This window comes from Syzygium oleosum, unplaced genomic scaffold (assembly GCF_021117445.2).
Source record: "Syzygium oleosum isolate NSW1041296 unplaced genomic scaffold, Sole_v2.1 Sole_v2.01, whole genome shotgun sequence".
Classification (NCBI taxonomy): domain Eukaryota; kingdom Viridiplantae; phylum Streptophyta; class Magnoliopsida; order Myrtales; family Myrtaceae; genus Syzygium; species Syzygium oleosum.
This window is the reverse complement of record NW_026607485.1, coordinates 6,785,861-6,809,258: the sequence shown is the minus strand read 5'-3', so window position 1 is coordinate 6,809,258 and position 23,398 is coordinate 6,785,861. Positions and strand designations below refer to the sequence as shown.

Genomic DNA, 23,398 nt, shown 5'->3' with positions numbered 1-23,398 from the left:
TGGAACTTTAGAAGTAAACGAGTGGAATTTTGTCCAAGAGCAAGAGAACATCCAGGAAAGTTGGCTATAGAAGCTGCTATAGCCTCACCTTTTCCTCTGCCAGATCCACTTATTCCCACCGCCGCCCGCGCCCGCGCCCCCCCCCCCCCCCCCCCTATATAGAGGGATAGCTGCTTTTTCTCATCCCAATCCAGGAAATTCCTAAACAGAAATGAATTCAGGTTCCATTGAACCGCTAGATAGAAGTTTTCCTCAGCTGATTTGACATATAAAGAAGCGTCTGCTCTTGAGCAACTCCAGATTGTGAAATGAAGGTCAAGAACTCTGCTGAAGGTCAAAGCGCCGTCCATCTGGATATTCCTCAGCTTCAGAAGAAAAATGACACCACCATTTCACCCGCCACAATCTTTGAGCCGCAAACTAGTGCTGGTAGGAGAGATGGAAGCAGCGGAAACTCTGTTTCCCCCGCATTACCGGCAGTTCCTGCCCCGGAGAAAAAGCTGACTCTGTTTGCTCTCCGCCTTGCGGTCCTCGAGAAAGCTGCCACTGGCCTGGGAGCCCTTGGTTTCATCTGGGCCACGGTTGTACTCCTGGGGGGCTTTGCCACTACCTTAGAGAAAACCGACTTCTGGTTCATCACCATCATTTTATTAATTGAAGGAGCTCGAATATTCAGCAGGAGTCATGAGCTGGAATGGCAACACCGGTCCACTTCATCAAGAGCTGATGCCGGAATTAGAAGCTTCCGAAAGCTTAGATCGAGCTCTAGAGCTCTAGTTGAATCCGTGAAGGATATGTTGAGTCCCATAAGCTCTGCTACAAGGAAGCAAAGTCAACCCAGCAGGGAAATTTCCGAAACTACAGATGTGACAAATGTCAGAGAGCAGAAATTGAGAAGGAAGCCGACCCGGAAATGGACTTCTTCGGAAGTTCCTATTCTACCTTATGGAGGGTGGGTTTTTCTTTCGAGAAATATCGGCGAGATTTTCTACTGGCTTCAGCTCTTATCTGCGATAGCATGCGTCGTGCTCTCATTGATGAAGCTCATCAAGCACAATTATGGTGAGGTAGCTAAAGTAGACCCGGACAAGAAGAACCGGAAAGCTGCTCTGATTATCTTTTATTCCTTGGCTTTGGCAGAAGCTCTGGTCTTCCTGACGGAGAAACTTTACTGGGAGTGGAAGGTAGTCATCTGTAAGCTTCTTGAAGGGGTGAACAAGGAATGCGATCTAGGGGCTTCAGGTATGATCTCAACTCGGAGATTTTTCTATGACTCTTACTCAAGATGTATTAATGGGAGCATTTTTGATGGCCTGGGAATGGATATGGTGACTTTTGCGATGGATCTCTTACGTTCAAACTCGCCGGATGAGCAGCTCATAGGAGCCAGGATTCTTCACCGGTTTGCTAAAACAGAACGGTTTTCAGATGACACACTTCAGAAGATCGGAACAACTCTGCCGGTTATAGAGAGACTGGTGGAGATCTTAAACTGGGAAGATCCACAAGGAGAAGAAATCAGGTTATCAGCCGCAGAAATAGTTTCCAAATTAGCCGGGAAAAAGCAAAACTCTCTTCGGGTTGCTGGAATACCCGGGGCAATGGAATCAATATCATCTCTTCTACAGACAAACAGAAGGCCCAGTTCTACAGCAGACGAAATTGGCGAAAAGAAAATCAACTTTGGCCATGAGGACTATGGATACGTTACTTTCAATAATTTGGGGCTACTCATTCTGAAGAAACTAGCCCGTGATCACGACAACTGCGGAAAAATTGGAAACACAAGGGGCCTTCTTTCCAAAATCATAGATTTCACTTATGCTGATGAAAGAATATTGAATGACTCAACCGTCACAACATTGCAGGTTTTGACTGTTAAAAGATCCCTACAAGTTATTAAGATGCTGGCAGGCACAACGGGTACCACAGGGAAAAATCTCCGGAGAGAGATCTCAGAGAGAGTCTTCACCATAAGCAACATAAGAGATATTCTACGATATGGAGAGAAACGACCGGAACTGCAGAAACTAGGGATTGAGATCCTTAAGAGTTTGGCACAGAACGACAATGCGACGGAGCAAATAGGAGGGACTGGTGGAGTTCTGAAAGAACTGTTAAAGATTTTCTTCCAAGAAGGAGTGCCGGAAGATCAAAGGGATGTGAGGATTGTGGCTGGAGAAGCCCTGGCTCTGCTGGCTTTTGAGAGCAAGAGCAACTGTCATCGCATCTTGAAGTTAAATGTAGTGGAGAGGCTCCAAGACGCATTGGAGATTCCGCTTCTTCATGTCAATGCTGGAAGAATTTTGAGGAATCTGTGCACTTTCAGTGGGCCAGAGTCCTTCAACCAGCTAAAGGGAGTAACAGCAGTGGCACCAACAGTAAGTGCGTTATTTTGCAAAAATGAACCCAAGCCGGCATCTCAGTAACCGGAAAGGGAAGTTGTTTACAAGTTTAAGTTGTCCTAGAGAGAATGATATTAATTGTTCCTACCTAACCATATTTCCTCAACTCAGGTTCTCAAGGCAATCTTGTCAGGAGAAGGCAAACTACAAGAGGTGATGGTTGGGTTAGCAGCACATGCTTTCAAGTTCATGACAGCAGAAGAATCGACTGCCGTCTTCAAGAGGGCGGGGTTTAAAGAAGCAGAATTAGCTTGCGCTTTGGTCGAGATCCTGAAGAGCTACCGGAACCCAAATATAAAGGTGCCAAGAATGAGAAGGTTTGCTATCGAGCTGGCAATCTGGATGATGAGAGACAAATTGACGAATGTGCAGATCTTCAGGGATCTGGGCATGGAGGAGGAGCTTGAAGGAGTCATGGATACCACATCAGAGCTAGAGAGCTTCAATATTTTCTCTGGCACCATTGGACTAAGCAGGCACAGCATGACCATTCACTCACTTGTTGAGACCGCACTTATGCTGCTGAAGAACAGGTTTGATCAACCGATAGGTTACTGAGCAAGCGATGAAGCCAAATTATCCAACAAATGGGAAACATGAAGGTCTGCTGGACTACACATTTCATTCTCTAACGGCCACTCACCTTTTTTTTTATCTTCTTTTTCACTGTTAAATTTTTTGAATTGTCCCTACTTTCTTTATCTGATACTCGGCTGCGACACATGTCATTATCCTAATTGAATATTAACGGATATCAGGGCCAATAAAAGTTACGACTTTTTTCTTCATTTTAATGACGCGGCGCATAACAATTTTTCTTTTCGGATAAATGGTTCGTGGGTATTCAAATTTTCGTGAGTAAATAGTAGTAATTTCTCATCATCCAATAATGGCCACCTAACTGGACCTTTAATACAAAGTACGGAGTCGGGGACCATTTGTGGGTCCTCTAGCTCGAGACGAAGACGTTCGATAAGACACCTCCAGCAAGCTACAAACGAAATGCCAAACTGCACTCGACACGACATTGAAAGAATCGTCGACGAGCAAAGCCAGCGGTTGTGGAAATCCGGGAATGCGCCTGTCATATCAGAGATTACGTTATGACTCCGTGCATGATCATGTGGCTACGAAACGCATTACTAGATTTTGACGCAACGAACTGCTGTAATAAGGAGGCAAGACCCAGTTGCCCACAAGTAATGTGGCGATTTCCAAACTGGACCGATTGATTATGAATATTAACAGTACAGTTGACCGGATGACTCTCATGCACAGAGAGACCCGAAGAAAAAGGAGGCTTTGAAGGTTCAACTTAGTGACTAATCTTCCTTTCAATGAGGTTGACGTCGACGCCTTCCAAGGAGCTGAGCATGGCGTATAGAACTCAGACCCTGATCATTCATTATAATATGAGGAGCTTAAGCATATGCTCCTCAAGCAGAATCAAATACTGTCTCAAACTTGTCTTCTCTCTTGGACAAGTTTTGTTCAACACAAGCCAAAGCAGTCACCAAGTAGCAAGCGCGTTGCTCCGACATGCGGAAAGAGAGCACGAGATCTTCATCGGGCAATCAAGAAAGCTCGTCAATGGAACTTTAGAAGTAAACAAGCCAACGATATCGGAATATGGTCCAAGAGCAAGAGAACTTCCAGGAAGGTTGGCAATAGAAGCTGGTTAACCTTACTTTTCCTCCGCTAGATCCACTTATTCCCACCACCCTCTTATAGAGGCATAGCTGTTCTTTCTCGTCCCAATCCAGGAAATTCATAAACAGAACTTTTGGAAATTGAATTCAGGTTCCATTGAACTGCTAGATAGAAGTTTTCCTCGGCTGATTTGACGTATACAGAAGCGTCGGTCCTTGAGCCACTCCAGACTGCGAAATGACGATCAAGAGCTCCGCTGAAGGTCAAAGCAGCATTCATTTGGATATTCCCCAGCTTCAGAAGAAAAATGAAACCATCATTTCACCCGCCACAATCTTTGAGCCACAAACTAGTGCTGGTAGGAGAGATGGAAGCAGCGGAAACTCTGTTTCCCCTGCGCTGCCAGTTGTTTCAGCCCCGGAGAAAAAGCTGACTCTGTTTGCTCTCCGCCTTGCAGTTCTCGAAAAAGCGGCCACTGGCCTGGGAACCCTTGGTTTCATCTGGGCGACTGTTGTACTCCTGGGGGGCTTTGCCGATACCCTAGGCAAAACCGACTTCTGGTTCATCACCATCATTTTATTAATTGAAGGAGCTCGAATATTCAGCAGGAGTCATGAGCTGGCATGGCAACACCAGTCCACATGGTCAATAGCTGATGCCGGAATTAGCAGTTTCCGAGTGCTCAGATCGAGCTCCAGAGCTCTAGTTGAATCCGTGAAGGATATGTTGAGCCCCGTAAGCCCTGCTACAAGGAAGCAAAGTCAACACAACAGGGAAATTTCGAAAAATACAGATGCAATAACCGTTAGAGAGCAGAAATTAAAAAGGAAGCCGACCCGGATTTGGACTTCTTCCGAAGTTCCTATTGTACCTTATGCAGGGTGGATTTTCCTTTCGAGAAACGTCAGCAAGATTCTCTATTGGCTTCAGCTCTTATCTGCGATAGCCTGCGTCGTGCTCTCATTGATGAAGCTCATCAAGCACAATTTTGGTGAGGTATCTGCAGGACACACCGACAAGAGGAACGGGAAAGCTGCTCTGTATATCTTTTATGCCTTGGCTTTGGCAGAAGCTCTGGTCGTCCTGACAGAGAAACTTTACTGGGAGTGGAAGGTTGTCATCTGTAAGCTTCTCGAACAGGCGAATGAGGAATGCGATCTGGGGGCTTCAGGTATGATCTTGACTCGGAGATTTTTCTACGACTCCTATTCAAGATGTCTTAATGGGAGCATTTTTGATGGCCTGGGAATGGATATGGTGACTTTTGCGATGGATCTCTTATGTTCAAACTTGCCGGATGAGCAGCTCATAGGAGCTAGGATTCTTCATCGGTTTTCTACGAAAGAACGGTTTTCAGATGCCACGCTTCAAAAGATAGGAACAACTCTGCCAGTTATAGAGAGACTGGTGGAGATCTTAAACTGGAAAGACCCCCAAGAGGAAGAAATCAGGCTATCAGCAGCAGAAATAGTGTCCAAATTAGCTGGGAAAAAGCAAAACTCCCTTCGGGTCGCTGGAATACCCGGGGCAATGGAATCGATATCGTCTCTTCTCCAGACAAACAGAAGCCCCAGTTCTGCAGCAGATGAAATTGGTGAAAAGGAAGTCATCTTTGACCATGAAGACTATGGATACTGGAATTTCAATAATATGGGACTTCTCATTCTGAAGAAACTATCCCGTGATCACGATAACTGCGGAAAAATTGGAAACACAAGGGGCCTTCTACCTAAAATCATAGATTTCACTCATGCTGATGAAAGAATGTTGAAGGACTCTAGTGTCACCACATCGCAGGTTTTGAATGTTAAAAGGTCCTTACAGCTTTTGAAGAGGCTGGCAAGCACAACAGGTACCACCGGGAAAAATCTCCGGAGAGAGATTTCTGAGATAATCTTCACCATAAGCAACATAAGAGATATTCTACGGTGCGGAGAGAAGCGACCGGAACTGCAGAAACTAGGGATTGTGATCCTTACCAGTTTGGCACTAGAAGGCGATGCGTCGGAGCGAATAGGAGAGACCGGTGGAGTTCTGAAAGAACTGTTAAAGATTTTCTTCCAACATGGCGTACCAGAAGATCAAAGGGATGTGAGGACCATGGCTGGAGAAGGCCTGGCAATGCTGGCTTTCGAAAGCAAGAGCAACTGTCATCGAATCTTGAAGTTAAATGTAGTGGGGAGGCTCATAGAAGCATTGGAGATTCCGCTTCTTCGTGTTAATGCTGGAAGAATTTTGAGGAATCTGTGCACTTACAGTGGACCAGTGTTCTTCAACCAGCTGAAGGGAGTAACAGCAGTGGTACCAATAGTAAGTGCATTCTTTTGCAAAAGCTGAAGCTGAGCCGGCATCTGGAAAGGGCAGTCATGTGCAAGTTTAAATTGTCCTATAGAGAATGAAATTAATTGTTTCTACCTAACCATATTTCCTCAACTCAGGCTTTCAATGCAATCTTGTCAGAAGAAGGCAAACTCCAAGAGGTAATGATTGGGCTAGCGGCACATGCTTTCAAGTTCATGACAGCAGAAGAATCGACCGCCGTCTTCGAGAGGGCGGGGTTTAGAGAAGCCGAAGTAGCTTGCGCTTTGGTCGAGATCCTGAGGAGCCACCGGAACCCGCATACAAAGGTGCCGAGAATGAGAAGGTTTGCTATCGAGCTGGCAATCTGGATGATGAGGGACAAATCAATGAATGTGCAGATCTTCAGGGATCTGGGCATGGAGGAGGAGCTTGAAGGAGTCTTGGATACAACGTCGGAGCTAGAGAGCTTCAATATTTTCTCTGGCACCATTGGACAAAGCAGGCACAGCACGACCATTCACTCCCTTGTTGAGACTGCACTTATGCTGCTGAAGAATAGGTTTGATCAACCAATAGGTTACTGAGCAAGTGATGATGCCAACTCATCCAACAAATGGAAACATGAATGTAATCTAGACTATACACTTCATTCTCTGATTCCAGAAGCAACTTAATAAAGGTAATTGCTTCTTTAGCAACTCAGCCCCGCTTAAGTCTGTTGAAATGCTTCTGAAAGTTTATAACCTTCTTTACTTGTTTTGCACGGAATTTGTGTGTTTTGCGAAACACCACATGTACTACTGCCAGAACATACGAAAAACGTGTACATACAACCACGCAATCCGTTTTCTTTTTTTCGATTTAACTCCTGAACATTCAACCATCCGAGTGTTGCATATACCGCGATTCTGAGCTCCCTACTTCGGCTATTGAAAGACCAGATTTTTCCTTCCAAATCTTTTTCAACTTAGCAGCAACTCGAAGACTTAAGGAAGATATAATCCAATGCAATCATCACATATTTTCCAATTGCCTACACCAAGAACAAGAACCCCAGAACGCAATTCGTCATGCAACGGAAGTTAACACAAAGAAAAGAAAGAACCCATTGCTTACTTTGCCACGACGGAAGGAAATCTCACGATGAACCCATGAATCATCTGCGCTATTCGCTTCTCTGAAACCCCTTAGACTGGACGAGACAGAAACCAAAGAACGAATGGGAACTTGCAGCTGAACAGCTGACTCTATAAGGCAAGAAGCGAACGAACTAAGCTCATAAACTGAGAGATCCGAGACACTTTTGCGGTGCATATCAGGGAGTTTCGGAGCCGAGACGAGTGAGGATTGAGCGATGGTGAGCGAGCTCAGTCGCTGTGAATTGCGAAAATCAAGAAGAAACGGTGGAGTGGAAGGAAGGAAACGAAAATAACGAAATTGAATTGAAACTGTTGACCCTGAACAAGAAATTAAAAAAGAAATATTATTCTATATATATATATATTCTAGGCAAAAACATGTTTTTAACTCGTTTTTTAATTTTTTGGATTACGCCTTCCCCATTCTTTCACTCTTCCAATGAACGGTTGACAAAAAAAAAACGACCACTCATTTTTTTTTTGTTTCTCACTATTAAATTTTCAGAATTGGCCCTACTTTCTCTCTCCTACGCTCACCTCCTATACATAATTACTCATTTTCTTTCTATGCATAATTACTTAATTATGAGCACGCGAGCGGCGGCTGCAACACTCGCCATAACCCTAGTTGCGTATTAAGGGATAACCGGGTCAATAAAAATTGTCATTTTTTTCTTCATTTTAATGAGAGATTCGAACGCTAGAATTGTCATAGCTTACAACGTTCGCTTGAGTACTGTAATATTTTTTTTTCGCTCATTTAAATGCCATATCAGTGTAAAATCATTTACTTGAATGCCTATTTCGAAGAAATTGAAGTCTAATGTGGAAAATTCTTCCAAAGAAAATAAAGTCTAATGTGGAAAATTCTTCGTCCGACGTGGCAAGAGCCAAAAAAAAACGAAGACGGTTATTGTGTGTCCTCTAGCTGGAGACGAAGGCCTTCGATAAGACATCTCCAGCAAGCAGCAAACGAAATGCCAAACCACGTTTTCCATGATATTGAAAAATCGTCGAGGAGCAAGCAAGCAAGCAAGCCGCCGTGGAAATCCGAGGATGCGCCTGTCATGTAAGAAAATACAATATATGTATGGCTCCTTGCATGATCATGTGGATACGAAACAAATTTAACAGGTTTCGACGTGACGAGCTGCTGCAAGTAATGTGGCGATCTCCCGGGCTTGACCGAACGATCACGACCTGCAAAAGTAACAGCTGACCAGATGACTCCCATGCGCAGAGAGACCCCGAAGGAGAAAGGAGGGCTTTGAAGGTTCAACTCCATGACTAGTCTTGCTTTCGATGAGGTCGACGTGGATGCGTTAGGAGGAGCTGTGCATGGAAGATGTACAACTCAGACCCAGACCATTCATTATAATATCAGGACATTAAGTATATCTCAAGCGGAGTCAATGTTGTCTCAAGCTTGTCTTCTCCCTTGTAGCACAAGTTTTGTTGAACACAAGCCAAAGCGGTCACCAAGCAGCAAACGCGTAGCTCCAATACGTGGAAAGAGAGTACAAGATCGGCATCAGGCAATCGAGAAAGCCGGAACTTGGGAAGTAAACAAGCCAATGAGATTGGAATTTGGTCCTAGAGCAAGAGAACTTCCAGGAAAGTTGGCAATAGAAGCGGCTTAACCCCTTTCATAGAGGTATAGCTGCTCTTTCTCATCCCAATCCAGGAAATTCATAAACAGAAATTTTGGAAATTGAATTCAGGTTCCATTGAACGGCTAAATAGAATTTTTCCTCAGCTGATTCGGCGTGTAAAGAAGCGTCTGTTCTTGAGCCACTCCAGACTGTGAAATGACGATCAAGAGCTCTGCTGAAGGTCCAAGCAGCATTCATCTGGATATTCCTCAGTTGAAGAAGAAAAAAGATGCCATCATTTCACCCGCCACAATCTTTGAGCCGCAAACTAGTGCCGGTAGGAGAGATGGAAGCACCAGAAACTCTGTTTCCCCCATGCTGCCGGCCCCGGAGAAAAAGCTGACTCTGTTTGCTCTCCGCCTTGCGGTTCTCGAAAAAGCTGCCACTGGCCTGGGAGCCCTTGGTTTCATCTGGGCCACGGTTGTACTCCTGGGGGGCTTTGCCATTACCTTAGACAAAACCGACTTCTGGTTCATCACCATCATTTTATTAATTGAAGGAGCTCGAATATTCAGCAGGAGTCATGAGCTGGAATGGCAACACCAGTCCACTTGGTCAATAGCTGATGCGGGAATTAGCAGCTTCCAAAAGCTCAGATCGAGCTCTAGAGCTCTAGCTGAATCCGTGAAGGATATGTTGAGTCCCGTAAGCTCTGGTGCGAGGAAGCAAAGTCAACACAGCTGGGAAATTTCCGAAACCACAGATGCAACAAATGTCAGAGAGCAGAAATTGCAAAGGAAGGCGACCCGGAAATGGACTTCTTCGGAAGTTCCTATTCTACCTTATGGAGGGTGGGTTTTCCTTTCGAGAAATATCAGCAAGATTCTCTATTGGCTTCAGCTCTTATCTGCAATTACCTGCGTCGTGCTCTCATTGATGAAGCTCATCGAGCACAATTATGGTGAGGTAGCTAATGGAGACACGGACCAGAGGAACCGGAAAGCTGCTCTGATTATCTTTTATGCCTTGGCTTTGGCAGAAGCTCTGGTCTTCCTGACAGAGAAACTTTACTGGGAATGGAAGGTAGTCATCTGTAAGCTTCTTGAAGGGGTGAACAAGGAATGCAATCTGGGGGCTTCAGGTATGATCTCGACTCGGCGATTTTTCTATGACTCCTACTCGAGATGTATTAATGGGAGCATTTTTAATGGCCTGGAAATGGATATGGTGACTTTTGCAATGGATCTCTTATGTTCAAACTCGCCGGATGAGCAGCTCGTAGGAGCCAGGATTCTTCGCCGGTTTTCTACATCAGAACGGTTTTCAGATGACACACTTCAGAAGATCGGAACAACTCTGCCAGTTATAGAGAGACTGGTGGAGATCTTAAATTGGAAAGACCCACAAGAGGAAGAAATCAGGCTATCAGCCGCAGAAATAGTATCCAAATTAGCCGGGAAAAAGCAAAACTCCCTTCGGGTCGCTGGAATACCCGGGGCAATGGAATCGATATCATCTCTTCTACAGACAAACAGAAGCCCCAGTTCTATAGCAGGCGAAATTGGCGAAAAGAAAATCATCTTTGACCGTGAGGACTATGGATACTGGACTTTCAATAATTTTGGGCTAGTCATTCTGATGGAACTAGCCCGTGATCACAATAACTGCGGAAAAATTGGAAACACAAGGGGCCTTCTTTCCAAAATCATAGATTTCACTCATGCTGATGAAAGAATATTGAAGTACTCAACCGTCACCACATCGCAGGTTTCGACTGTTGAAAGATCCCTACAGGTTGTGAAGATGCTGGCAAGCACAACGGGTACCACAGGGAAAAATCTCCGGAGAGAGATCTCGGAGATAGTCTTCACCATAAGCAACATAAGAGATATTCTACGATACGGAGAGAAACAGCCGGAACTGCAGAAACTAGGGATTGAGATCCTTACCAGTTTGGCACAGGACAACGATGCGACGGAGCGAATAGGAGGGACCGGTGGAGTTCTGAAAGAACTGTTAAAGATTTTCTTCCAAGGAGTGCTGGAAGATAAAAGGGATGTGAGGATTGTGGCCGGAGAAGCCCTGGCAATGCTGGCTTTCGAGAGCAAGAGCAACTGTCATCGCATCTTGAAGTTAAATGTAGTGGACAGGCTCCTAGAAGCATTGCAGATTCCGCTTCTTCGTGTTAATGCTGGAAGAATTTTGAGGAATCTGTGCACTTACACTGGATCAGAGTCCTCCAACCAGCTAAAGGGAGTAACAGCAGCAGCACCAACGGTAAGTGCATTGTTTTGCAAAAACTGAACGCGAGCCAGCATCTCGAAAACTAGAATGGGCAGCCATGTACAAGTTTAAGTTTCCTAGAGATCATGTAGTTAATTGTTCCCATCTAACCATATTTCCTCAACTCAGGTTCTCAATGCAATCTTGTCAGAAGAAGGCAAACTACAAGAGGTAATGGTTGGACTAGCAGCACATGCTTTCAAGTTCATGACAGCAGAAGAATCCACCGCTGTCTTCGAGAGGGCGGGGCTTAGAGAAGCTGAATTAGCTTGCGCTTTGGCCGAGATCCTGAGGAGCCACCGGAACCCGCATACAAAGGTGCCGAGAATGAGAAGGTTTGCTATCGAGCTGGCAATCTGCATGATGAGAGACAAATCGACGAATGTGCAGATCTTCAGGGATCTGGGCATGGAGGAGGAGCTTGAAGGAGTCTTGGATACCACATCCGAGTTGGAAAGCTTCAATATTTTCTCTGGCTCCATTGGATTAAGCAGGCACAGCACGACCATTCACTCGCTTGTTGAGACCGCACTCATGCTGCTGAAGATCAGGACTGATCAAACAATAGGTTACTGACCCAGTGATGATGCCAAATTATCCAACGAAGGTAAACATGAAGGCATGCTAGTCCATTCTCTAATCCCAGATGTAAAGAAACAAAGGCAATTGCTTCTTCGGCAACTCTGCCCGGCAATTAGTTCTGATGAAATACTTGTGGAAGTTATCACCTTCCTTATTTGTTCGCACTGAATTTGTGCGATTTACAGCACACCACATGTACTACTACCAAAACAAATGCAAGATGCGTGCATACACCTGCACATTCTTTTAGTTTTTCAATATGACTCCTGAACATTCGAGCATCCAAGTGTTGCGCATACCGTGATTCTGAGCTCACAACTTCTGCCATTATAAGATGAGATACTTTCTTTCCAAACCTTGTTCTACTTAGCAGTGAATGTCAGACTTGGGGACGATATAATCCAAGGCAGTCATTGCATATCTTCACATGACTACACAAGAACAAGGACCCCAAAAGGCAAATTCATCACACATTGCTTACTCTGCGACTGCAGAAGGAAATCTCACGATGAATCCCTGGATCATCTGCATCATTCCTTTCTCTGAAACCCACTAAACAGGACGAGACAAGAACCCAAGAGAAAAACGCGAACTTGCAATTGAACAACTCACTCGTTAAAACTAGAGGCAATGAACTAAGCCAATAAACTAAAGGCAATGAACATAGCCCGATTTTTTTTCTATGTAATTTTTTTTTTTTGCCGAAAATGAGATCGAAACCATCGATGTACTTCGATTTGTAGATGACTCGAAATATTAAAATACAAAATGCATTTTGGGCATCGAATCTTTAAATTCTTGAACAAAATATTATGTACTTAACTTCAATTGCTTTGAATGGATCTATCGATATTTATTCCTGAAGATGAATATTATTCACAATTTTTGTAAATTTACTAGGTACTTGCCCATAGATTTATCTTGCAAGTGTCGCCAACATGTGCAATTTTATTGAGATAGCGATCCATTATGCTCTTATCATATTATAAATTCTCTAGTTAGGGAGCCAAATATTTTTAAAATACGAAAAGAAAAAGTCAAATCTCGAAAAATCTCAAAGTACCGTTACAAAGAAAACTCATCGCAGGGCACTTGACATTTAACTGACGTAAATATGACGCTTAAGTCATGTGAAAGCTTGGCCAGGAAGAATTGCCATAAAAAATTAATTTCCAGAAAATAAATTTAATACCAATAAGTATTTTCCCCAAGACGCAATTTTCACAAAAGCACCGCCAGACTTGAATACGAGAGTTGATTAGTAAACAAAATTATAATTATGATACATATCCTCACATATGTGAATTTATGTTAAGTATTTGATAATTGTATTTTAGAGTCGCGAAATTTGATAATATTTTAAAAAAAATTGAAAATTAATTAGAAAAGCGAAAAATTTTGGTTTGAAGGCCCAAACCGGCCCGAACCGAACCGAGCAATTTCATTCCCGGCCTTCTTTTTTCGAGCCGGGCAAAAAATCTCTCTATGCCCGGGCCGTTTGCACACCTTAGTGGGATTAATGTTGCTGGAGGGGGAATTTTTTTTTTTCTTATAATAGATCATAAGAAGACTTGGTTACACAAATCAAATAACCTCGTAAAAGGACACGATATTAGTATAACCATAACAAGTATTCACAATATTCCAAACCGCCGTGTACAAAACCGGAAAAAAAAATCAATAACCCGGAAAAAAGATTTGTTTGAAATTTCATTTACATCAACTAATCAATCATAATCTTCGTAGAAAAATCACGATTTCTCGGTGGGCAACTTGTAGCGACACAGAGGGCATGTGTGGTGGATCCTCAGCCAAGTTTCGATGCAATCTCTGTGGAATTCATGAGCGCAATCCAATCGGACGAGCTGGTCTCCGGCCGCGACTTCTTCCTTGCAAATCACGCAATCCAATTCGTCGCCGCTCGAGCGCCGATCACCCTCGAACACCACTTTGCTCAAGCTTTGAATTATCGACTCCCGCGCGGCTTCGAAGTTGGCCGCCGGTTGGTCCGGCGACTCCCTCATGACCCTCCTCCTCCTCCTCCTCCTCCTCCGCACATCTTCCCTGCCGTGATCAGGGTTCGCGACCAGCCCTTCTTGCCTCATTAGATTGAGCAGGAACCGCCGCTCTAGAATCGGGAACCGCCGCCCTCTTGCCTCCTCTCCAAGCATTCGAGAATGCAGGTACTGCAACTCGAGCCTCCGCAGTTGGGCTCGCATCTCGCGGAACTCCCGCTCCGAGATCATCACCTTGTGCATCATGCTCACTGCGATCATCGTCCTCTTGCGCCCCTCGTTCCGAGGACTGCTCACGGCGCCGGACGCGACCCCGGCGATCTCGGACACCAGCTCGTCACGGGTCAGGCACTTCTTGGCAGCGTTCGACCCCGCGCTCAGGTCGAGCCACCGTAACCGGTCCAACAGGAAGGGTAGCTGCATGCCGTCCAACGTGGAGGACACGATCGCCCATGCCGCCGGCGACGGCAGCGGGTGGTCGCCACGGGAGGCGAACGGCGCGCCCGGGAGCTCGGCTCGGATCGAGAAGGTGCGGTGGTCGAGTAGGCGAGGCGGGAACCCGGTCCCTCCTCGTGCCTCGGACTGAAGATAGTAGAGTCGGACATCGAACGACATGATCAAACGAGATTCGGGCGAGGACTGATCGTCCGGAACGGGCGTTGGCATTGCAGAGACTAAAGTTTGATAATTTGACATCTTCGCGACAATCATTGAAGTGTTCTTGGGACTGGGCGTGTATGTTGTATATACAAAAAAACTTTCCTTTTCTGAACACATGCTATTTTGGAATCACCTGTATTTCTTGGAAGTTACCTTTTTCATTTATTTCCTCTTCTAATATTTATTCCCAAAAATCCACGTGTGCTGTGCGAATTCAAAATATTAATATTTAAAAGACTTTTAAAAAATCGCTCCATAACGAAATACTAGAATTATTGTTAAATAATGAAGTTGCACGTTCGAAAGGGGGACAAAAAATTCGAGATTGAGAACTTTTTTTTGGTAAGTTTGTTCATAAGATGGAAAAATTCAAATTTCAAAATTGAAATATGCGAGAAAATAATGAATATACTAATTTGTATATTTGTTTACCGATAGAATATTTATAAAATGGTACATCCGTGATAAATTTACCACAAATTAATTTTTTGACAACGAAAAACCCTAAACTGGTAAATCCTCACTAAAGAAAATCACCATTTAGTGTACCCAAAAAAAAATTTAAAAAAAAGGCCGTATTGGGAGCTGCAAACGAAATCTTAAGCTACGACATAATGTCTTCCCAAAGGCAAGAAAACTGGGCAGAAAATGATACATAACATTGTTTGTCATTCTTTCCAGTGGCGCATCGATTGAGTTACTATAAAAGGGCACAGCTCTCCCCTTGCCTTGACCACCGCGCGCTCCGATGAACATCTGATATAATTCCAGGTCCTTGGTGCAATCACCGAGTAAAGTAGCTAGTTTTTCACATTCGTTGCTCTCCTTCAGGGCGAAATGTATTGCGGAATTTCCAAGGTTTTTTCAATAGGCGATATGACTTAAAAGATCAGAAAGGTCCCAAATTGCCTCTAACTAGAGGTTAAGAGTCCTTGCTAGGGTGGCAATTCCCGACAAAACACAACACGAGAATATAAGTAGAACCCCAGCAAGAATTTACTGAGATAGGCCCGAAGCCGACACGACACGGCACAACTTAAAACCAACATGAATCGATACATTTTCACTCATGCTAGGGAAACACGTTACGTAATCATGTCGAAAGATTTTTGGGATGACACGAACATGACATGCAAACAAAAATCGAGGAAAATTGCTCAAAAAGTCATAAACTTATTGCATTTTTATCAATTTAGTTCTAAACCTTTTTTGCAATTGTGCCAATTTAATTTATCCGGCCAACGCTGACATGATAATTTTTAATATTTTTTGAATTTTTGAATTTTTTATTTTTTCCTTTCTATTTCTACCCTTCTTCCTCTTGCCGGTCTGGGTCATTATCAGTGCCACATGCCCAATCAAAACTGGAATGGAGCATGTCCTTGCAACCTGTTGTGAGCCAAATAAGAGATTTGCCATATCATATACCAACAAGAGAATAGAGTATAGCCCATCCAAAACAATAATATCTTTTAATCCAATCCAAACAAGCTCTCTGTCTACAACTTAAAATTTTGATATTTCTGATGGGTTTGGTCCCAAAAAAACCATGGTAAAAAGCTCATGTTCGAGGTGGTGGTCGTGGTCGTGGAGACGGCCAAGCTAGAGGGAGTAACGGTGCGAAAAAATTCAGCCCGACCGGGATCGAACTGACACGAGCTTTCGAGCCCGAGTAAGACAGGGCTAGTCTTCGATGGCTCTTCAACTTCTCAATCGGGCTGATTTGGGTTTTCGGGACTAAGATGGTCGGGCCCGAATCGGCCCAGCCTGGCCCGATTCTAATTGTTTTAGGAAGAAAAAAACGAAAATACACATAAAATAATGGCCTACTTGGGTACTCGGTTCCGTGCGAGAAGGCGCCGTCGAAAAATAAAAATCATTCGATTAATCGACCAACCTAAATCAGTGATTCATCCTTGATACAAATGTAGGACACTACTATATTTATACTCGTGCACCACTTTGGTTCCACATGTTCCTAAAATAAAATTCAATAAAAGGTAAAAAAAAAACCCCAATTGATATTGTAAAAGCATCCGTTGAAAATTCTCACCTCGCTTGACAATAGGATTTGCATTTGATCTCCCTCGGCTATCGGTTTAAGCTTTTGAGCTCGATTTTCTAATGGAATGGATGAAAACAGCTCCCATATTGGTTTCATACATTCAACATTAATTACTGTACGTTTGCGTTCAACTAAAGAAGATTCGAATGACCAAACTGGCAGAAGAATTCGGCAGCCCAGAAAAAATAAAAATTCTGGAATTTCATTAAGAACCCCAATCACCAAAACGTTTTGCGGTCGAATATTTAAATTCTGAAAATCCAGAATTCAGAAATTTCTTGTTCTTTTCTGCTTAACTTTGATAACCAAATTTCCAATGCAATGAAACATTAGGAAGGTGACATTTACTGGAAAACAATATTGTCATTCATCATTCAAATTTCAAACTCACAAGCTTTGCACATATTGTCTCGTGTGTCTCCATGCTGCAAAACGTACACAAGGAAAGCACGATCAAAACTAGAATTTGGACTCAAAATTTCTCATCGCATCCTCAAAGTTCAAACACCAGTCTCCTCAAGCTTCGCATCATGGACTCGTGAGCAGCTTTCATGTCGACTTTTGCCAATTCATCCCTCGACTCCGTCTCGACTCTCCTCCTCAGCCCATGTAATTCCGAGTTGTGATCGGGGCTCGCCGTCACCCCTTCTCGCCTCATCAGATCGAACACGAATTCCCAATCCCGGGCCGGTATCCTCCTCCCGCTTTCCTCCACCGCGAGCATCGTCGAGTGCAAGTTCCGCAGCTCGAGCCTCCATCGCCCTTCTCGCATCCGGCGGATCTCGTGCCCCGAGACGGCGACCCTCTTCGTGATGTCCACCGCCATCTTCATCCTCTTGCGCTCGTCGTTCCAAGGATCGTCCACCACACGGCCAGCGACCCTGGCGATCTCAGACACCACCTCGTCGCGGGTAAGGCGCCTCTCCTTCCCCGTGCTCTCATCTAGCCACCAGAGCCGGTCCAACGCGAAGGGGAAGCGGATGTCGTCCAGCATGGAGGACACGATAGCCCACGACGGCGACGAGGGCGAGCAGTCTTCAGACGCGAATGGCCCGCACAGATGCTCGAATTGGAAGGAGAAGGTACAGTCGTCGTCCGCGAAACATGCCGGGGAGTTACCTCCCCGCACATCGGACTCAATATGGAAGCAATTGACATGGCATGATATGATCAGAATAGCGCGAGGCAAAGACTGATCATCTCGAATAAACGCTGGCCTCGCAGAAACTAAAATTCGATAATCCGACATCTTTCGTGAAAAACCTTTGAGGATTAATTATGAAGTGAATGTTCTTGGGCTATGTATGTGTGTGTATATATATAGAGTTATTGTACCGGGTCGGTCGAGAAACATCGCCAATCCAAAATAGGAAACATAGTAAACCGTCCAGCAAAAAGTTTCAAGTGAGTTTCCTCTTTTGTTTCCGGCTTTGATTTGTCTAGATTGGGGAAGATCGTGTCATAGGAATTAATTTGATTATTAGATAAAAATTCCAAGATCTTTTGAGCTGTTAATCTCCCAAAACTTTCCTTTTCTTAAAACACGTGATTTCTGATTCCACGATGCTCCGATTTATCTGTATTTCTCGAAAGTTAACCCGATTTTGTTCACGCTCATCCCTCTTTTCGGCCTAGTTCCTAACTCTAATATCGAACCGCACCTGGATTTGTTTTTTTTTTTTCTCTATGTACCAGTAAACATGTACGTGCATTACGCGAATTCGAAAAAATTGACATTTAAAAGGTCTTGCAAAAATCACTTTACAACATAATGTTTGAATTATCAAACCAAGAAATTGCACATGGGAAAGGAAGAAAATTTCAAGAAATTGAACCTTTTTTTTTAGAAGGTTGTTCATTAGATAGGAAAACTTTGAATTTTATAAAATGCGCGAGAGATAAGATATTATAGCTAATTTACACGATTGTCTGTTAATAGAATTATTATAAGGATATTTTAGCGAAGAAAAAAGAGATTACGGTAACTTAAAAGGGAGCGGTCCTCTTTATTTTATATAATAGTATAGGTAAGCTATAGCCATAAAATTAAGCGATGAACTTGGTGTTTAGGGAAAAAATTTCAATCGGACTTTTATTCCAAGAACGATTTTCATTTAGAATTCGGTGAGGGGACTGCAGATGTGCACCCTCTAGTTCTTTTAGTAGCGACCGAAACCAAATAGTTTCTGTATCAAGGATTCATACAAAGCGAGTGAACAGTGAAAGGTAAAACCATAATGCAATGCCTACGCTCGATGCTACATCAGCTCATATCAGCTCACCATGTTCTTAAATATTGGCGATATCTTTGAATTAGCTCCCCCCAAATCGAATTTAGTTAAATTCTTCCCGATCCAACAAAAATACGAACAATCACGTAGAGGCTATAAAAGTATCGGCGAGAAAATGCTTGCGAGTGATTTGATCTGAAGATGGCGATGCTTCATAACATAGGACGTAAATCGCAGTCGCTTGCTACCTCATCCTACACGAGAACATTCCAAATTTTTTGAATCTTAGTCCCGGAAGCATAAAAAGAAAATCGGGAAAAAAAAAGGAAAAAAATAAAGAAAGGGATAACGAAAGAGCTGTTGTACCCTTCTGTGAACCCTGGCACGTGTCACCTCCCTACTGGGCGGTGTGCTTAAAACTCATCGCGCTCGTAAAATGGCCTGAGGAAGAGACCACCAGGGATACGATGGTCATTTCCCAGTGGGTTTTTGACGGCTGTGGGACCAGCAACCGAATCAGCAGCGAAGGCACGTGAGGAGAGGGGAGCGACACCCCTCTCACGTGAGGAGAGGGGAGCGGCACCCTTCTCCTCTCCTCTCTCGTCTTTGTGTTGGATGTTTGTTTGTAAAACAAACAAAACAATGCTTTTTCCTTTATCCCACATAGGAAAGTTTTGGGTAAGTGGGCCATTTTATAACTGTGATTGTCTTCTTACTCCTTAGAGTGAAGACAATGGGGTGTGTGCTAGTCCACACAATACCCGCGTGCGGATGCGCGAATAATTGCGCGATTTTGGCGCGATTATTAGCCGCGGTTTAATTAGCTCTAATCCCTTTTTTTTTATTTTATTTCGTAAGGTTATCTCCTTAATCTTTATTAGTTGAAAGGTTGTTTTTTGTTTATTAAATAATTTTCGAAAGTATGAAAATTCGGAATTTTATTTATATATATTTTTTATTTTATTTTATTCCGAATTTTACATGTGTCTTTTCAAGACAACTTTTGGAGATTATACTTGTTCAGTTTTCAACCTTTTCCGAAGCGTTGCATTTGTTCAGTTTGCAACTTCTTCCGAAGGAATATCTTTGTTAGCTTTGCAACCTTTCGTGAAGAGTTGCCTATGAAGACCGATTTCTATATATGTCAGTTTTTGGCAAGAAGGAAAATCATTCAATTTTTCAAGTCTTCTTTCGAAAAACTACAGCCATCATTTTCAATTGTTTCCTAGAGAGATCCTGGAGAAATACTGAATTGCTATCTAAGTATTCTCATTTTGAGACTTTGTTGTATCCCGGAGGATTTTTGCCGCAGAACCATTAGCAACAATTGTGAGGCAAATAAATCCTTAAGGAAAGTGATATCACGCCTCAAAGTCCGACTTGATTGCTCTCTTGATTCGAAGCCATTCAAATTTTACAACACTTTGCACAATCATTACCATCGTCTCCCTCTCTCCTCTCCCCTGCTGATTCTCTTCCCATGCATAACTGCATTCGCTGTCTCTCTCTCTCTCTCTCTCTCTCTCTCTCTCTCTCTCTCCCCGCCATCGCCATTTTCTCGCTCAGAAAGCTTCTCTGAGATTTCGTTTCTCAGGCGCCCGAACGTTGGAGGTTCTGTTGGCCGCTCAAACCTTCTCTCCTCTCGTCCTTCCTCTTCGTCTCTCTCTCTCTCACTCTCTCACTCTCTATGGTTTTCTTTTTCTCTAACCTCAGTCGTTTCCATCGACCATCGCCCTCAAAAGTTCCATCTCTTTTTGCAGGATCGGGGCTCGGCACCTAGCTCGGAAGACCAGTCGAGGCTCGGCCGATTCCCAGTAAAGGTACGCGCCTTTCCTCTGTTCCCGTCGCTTTTTTGGCGTAGCGCGTTCTCGCTTCTTGTCTTCGAGAGATGAAGGGAAGGGAAACCGCTCGGTTCCATTCCATGGCGGTTTAGCACGGCCTTTTGACGAAGATACTCTTCTCCTCCTCTTATTCTTGAACTCATCCTCGTGCCGGACTCGTCTGTTCCCACTCTTTCTTTCTGCTCTGCGTGCATGCTACAGAATAGCGGAAGCGAGAGATCGCCTGGAAGCTAAGGGCATTTTGCCAACAAGCAAATCCAGTTCGTTCATTTTGACGCCTTCGATCTGAAAAAAAATGACCGATACTCGTCAATTTTCACGAGCATATCCTCAAAGCCCCGTCGTTGTTCTTCGATTGTCGATGATTCCCGTTGCTTGAGAGTTGAGAGCCCCCCCAGTCAAAAGCTCTGGAAAACCCCTCACCGTTTTCGGAAATCCTCGGTCCGCTGATATGCGCAGGCCCCCCATCTCCCAACGTTTCGCTCAGCTTGCCATTTTTGTCCCGAACGTGTGCATTCTTTTTCCGAGTTCGAATGAGCAAAGAGCTTTTCCCCGATTTCCTCGTTTGATGTGATGATCTCTGTTCTCTTTCGGTCAATGATCCAAATGAAACCTTCTTCTTTCTTCTTCTCCTTCTTTTTTTTTTTTTTCTGTTAATGATCCGCTTTGATTCTCTCGAAGCCCTAATCATGGAGAAGAACAGCTCGTGTTTTCATGGAGCAGCTACCCACAAAACCACCCCTGTAATGAAATCTCCTCAACAGCGTCGCTCTTTCGATCTTTCAGTTAATACTCCCCATCCCTGCGAACGTAACCACGCGCCCCCTCACGCGCCTTTGTCAAAAGCGTCCATCGCGTCCCTCCCACGCGCTCCCCTGGAGAGTGGGGGAAACGCCGTGCTCTGTTGGCGCTAGCGATTTCAGCGTTGGCACGAGTTACGGGGGCGCGTGCGTGCAGTGCGGCGCACAGAGAGAGGGCTGAAAACGAAAGACCAAAAAGCCTGCACGAACGAGCGTAGCATATCGCAGCAGTATATAATCGCCATCATTACATGCAGCGTATGTTCTTGCCCCAGGCTCAAGATCACTCGCCCACGCACGCACCCGGAGACTAGGCTTAATCGGGGTATTTTAAGCGTCTTTCGAGTCGGGCTTTTCCCATTTGCAAGTCGGTGACGATCGCCGAGGTGAGAGAGAGAGAGAGAGAGGACGGGGTGACTCTCAGTGTGGTGAACTGTGACTCTGGTGGGCGGGTTTTATTTGCAGAAAACGATAGTACTTGAGCAGCCAAGACGGCGCACAGACCCCATGTTTGGCGAGGCAGATAGTACCGTTCGCAGCGACACCGCACTGTGCCCAGTGTATATTTCTTTCTCAGACGTCCCCCCCAACTCCCCCTCCTGTTTCGTCCCCATCGATCATCAGGCCTCTCTCCGTTTCGCGGTGAAAGTTACATGCATATTTTAGGTTTCGACACTTCTCTTCTGTCGATGCCATGTGTCCAATGTAGAGTGGGAGCAAGTGTTGCTTACGACCACCATACATAAGTGTCCACATCACCATGTCCAATATGTTATTTCTGCAGATGAACGGTGGCGACGGCCAGCCGATCATCAAGAACGAAGATTGGAACTTCATAGAGCAGTGCATGCATAAGATGGTGAACAGCGTCGAACATCGTCCTGAGCCAATAAACGAGACAGAGCTCCGCAAGCTCGAAGGGTATTCAACCTATGCTCTGCTCGGCTGATGATCATATCTTTTTGTAAACTATTGTTAGGCTTCTTTGATATATATATATTATTTTATTTTTATTTTTATTTTTTATTTTTTTGTAGAACTATTGGCGGTCTGCGTAGTCAGAGGCCTCTTCTTCGCATCGCTTGCCAACATTTCTTTTATGAAAAGTGCAAATTATTCATTGAGCAGTACATCACTTCAGAGGTGAGAAACTAGTTATTGTCTTTTCATTTAGTTTCACCAGATATCGTGATGACTAGAAACTGCCGATGATGTAAGGCTTAGAAATTTCATAATTAACCTTTTCCATGTTGTAAGACATGCTTTTCCCTATGGACAACATTTCCTTGGGCTCTTGAGTATTCTATTTCTATTAACTTCAAGGTCTGGCTTTGATTTAGGTATTACCTTCATTTAGAGGGAAGCGTGACGAGTCTCTGCTGGGACAATTTGTGGACAGATGGGAAAAGCATAATCGGATAGCTAAAATGCTAAATGATGTGTTTTATCGCCCCATTTGGGGAAGATCAATGCCGCCCCTTGATGAAGTTGGTCTGACTCTCTTTCGTGATATGGTACGTCTCCGGTGACCCCTCGTGTGCGAAGTCATCATTCTGCTGATCATCTGTAGAAATGTTCATGGTTCAAATATGCCTGAATTATGCTGACTGCAGTTTGATGATGTCTACTTTTTCCGTATGATCTCATTGGACTTCATGGATGATGTCTTCAGTTATATAACGAGCTATATGCAAAAGTGAGGAAGGTTATCATGTATCTGGTATGATTGTATCCACCCCTCTGATTCTTGATAGGTTTCTTAGTTCTAGAAATCTCATTAGTTGTTATGACCGATTTGAATTTTGATTAGATTGATCAAGAACATGAGGGAATG

General features: G+C 44.0%; 3 protein-coding genes and 1 long non-coding RNA gene across 8 annotated transcripts; 3 read left to right on the top strand and 1 right to left on the bottom strand.

The window, feature by feature from the left end:
- The first annotated feature begins 161 nt into the window (after window positions 1-161).
- Window positions 162-2,993, top strand: LOC115684981 (uncharacterized). The gene is made up of 2 exons (XM_030609946.2): window positions 162-2,381; window positions 2,517-2,993. The coding sequence occupies exons 1-2, from the start codon at window positions 309-311 to the stop codon at window positions 2,961-2,963; spliced, it is 2,520 nt and encodes an 839-aa protein (XP_030465806.1). The 5' UTR covers window positions 162-308; the 3' UTR covers window positions 2,964-2,993.
- A 601-nt stretch (window positions 2,994-3,594) lies between these two features.
- LOC115684994 (uncharacterized) lies at window positions 3,595-7,819 on the bottom strand. 5 transcript variants are annotated; one of them, XR_008817872.1, is made up of 5 exons: window positions 7,473-7,819; window positions 6,035-6,904; window positions 5,578-5,950; window positions 4,927-5,476; window positions 3,595-4,797 (listed from the first exon to the last, which is right to left on the bottom strand). It is a non-coding gene; the product is annotated as an uncharacterized LOC115684994 (long non-coding RNA). The 5 variants fall into 5 exon arrangements; XR_008817871.1 differs by having other exon boundaries at window positions 4,927-5,631; window positions 5,785-5,950; XR_008817866.1 differs by having other exon boundaries at window positions 4,927-5,950.
- An 873-nt stretch (window positions 7,820-8,692) lies between these two features.
- On the top strand, window positions 8,693-12,233 carry LOC115684986 (uncharacterized). Its single transcript, XM_030609951.2, has 2 exons — window positions 8,693-11,364; window positions 11,500-12,233. Exons 1-2 carry the CDS (start codon window positions 9,304-9,306, stop codon window positions 11,944-11,946), a joined length of 2,508 nt encoding a protein of 835 aa, XP_030465811.2. The 5' UTR covers window positions 8,693-9,303; the 3' UTR covers window positions 11,947-12,233.
- A 10,115-nt stretch (window positions 12,234-22,348) lies between these two features.
- Window positions 22,349-23,264, top strand: LOC115685021 (cullin-1-like). The gene is made up of 4 exons (XM_030609999.1): window positions 22,349-22,485; window positions 22,602-22,707; window positions 22,905-23,078; window positions 23,178-23,264. The coding sequence occupies exons 1-4, from the start codon at window positions 22,349-22,351 to the stop codon at window positions 23,262-23,264; spliced, it is 504 nt and encodes a 167-aa protein (XP_030465859.1).
- Window positions 23,265-23,398: the final 134 nt, after the last annotated feature.

What these genes read in the sequence shown, in the direction of transcription:
- LOC115684981 (XM_030609946.2), top strand. Translation starts at nt 309, where the DNA reads ATGAAGGTCAAGAACTCTGCTGAAGGTCAAAGCGCCGTCCATCTGGAT. An exon ending in TAACAGCAGTGGCACCAACA is followed by an intron (nt 2,382 to 2,516) that starts GTAAGTGCGTTA and finishes TCCTCAACTCAG; the next exon opens with GTTCTCAAGGCAATCTTGTC.
- LOC115684986 (XM_030609951.2), top strand. Translation starts at nt 9,304, where the DNA reads ATGACGATCAAGAGCTCTGCTGAAGGTCCAAGCAGCATTCATCTGGAT. An exon ending in TAACAGCAGCAGCACCAACG is followed by an intron (nt 11,365 to 11,499) that starts GTAAGTGCATTG and finishes TCCTCAACTCAG; the next exon opens with GTTCTCAATGCAATCTTGTC.
- LOC115685021 (XM_030609999.1), top strand. Translation starts at nt 22,349, where the DNA reads ATGAACGGTGGCGACGGCCAGCCGATCATCAAGAACGAAGATTGGAAC. An exon ending in GAGCTCCGCAAGCTCGAAGG is followed by an intron (nt 22,486 to 22,601) that starts GTATTCAACCTA and finishes ATTTTTTTGTAG; the next exon opens with AACTATTGGCGGTCTGCGTA. An exon ending in AGCAGTACATCACTTCAGAG is followed by an intron (nt 22,708 to 22,904) that starts GTGAGAAACTAG and finishes GCTTTGATTTAG; the next exon opens with GTATTACCTTCATTTAGAGG.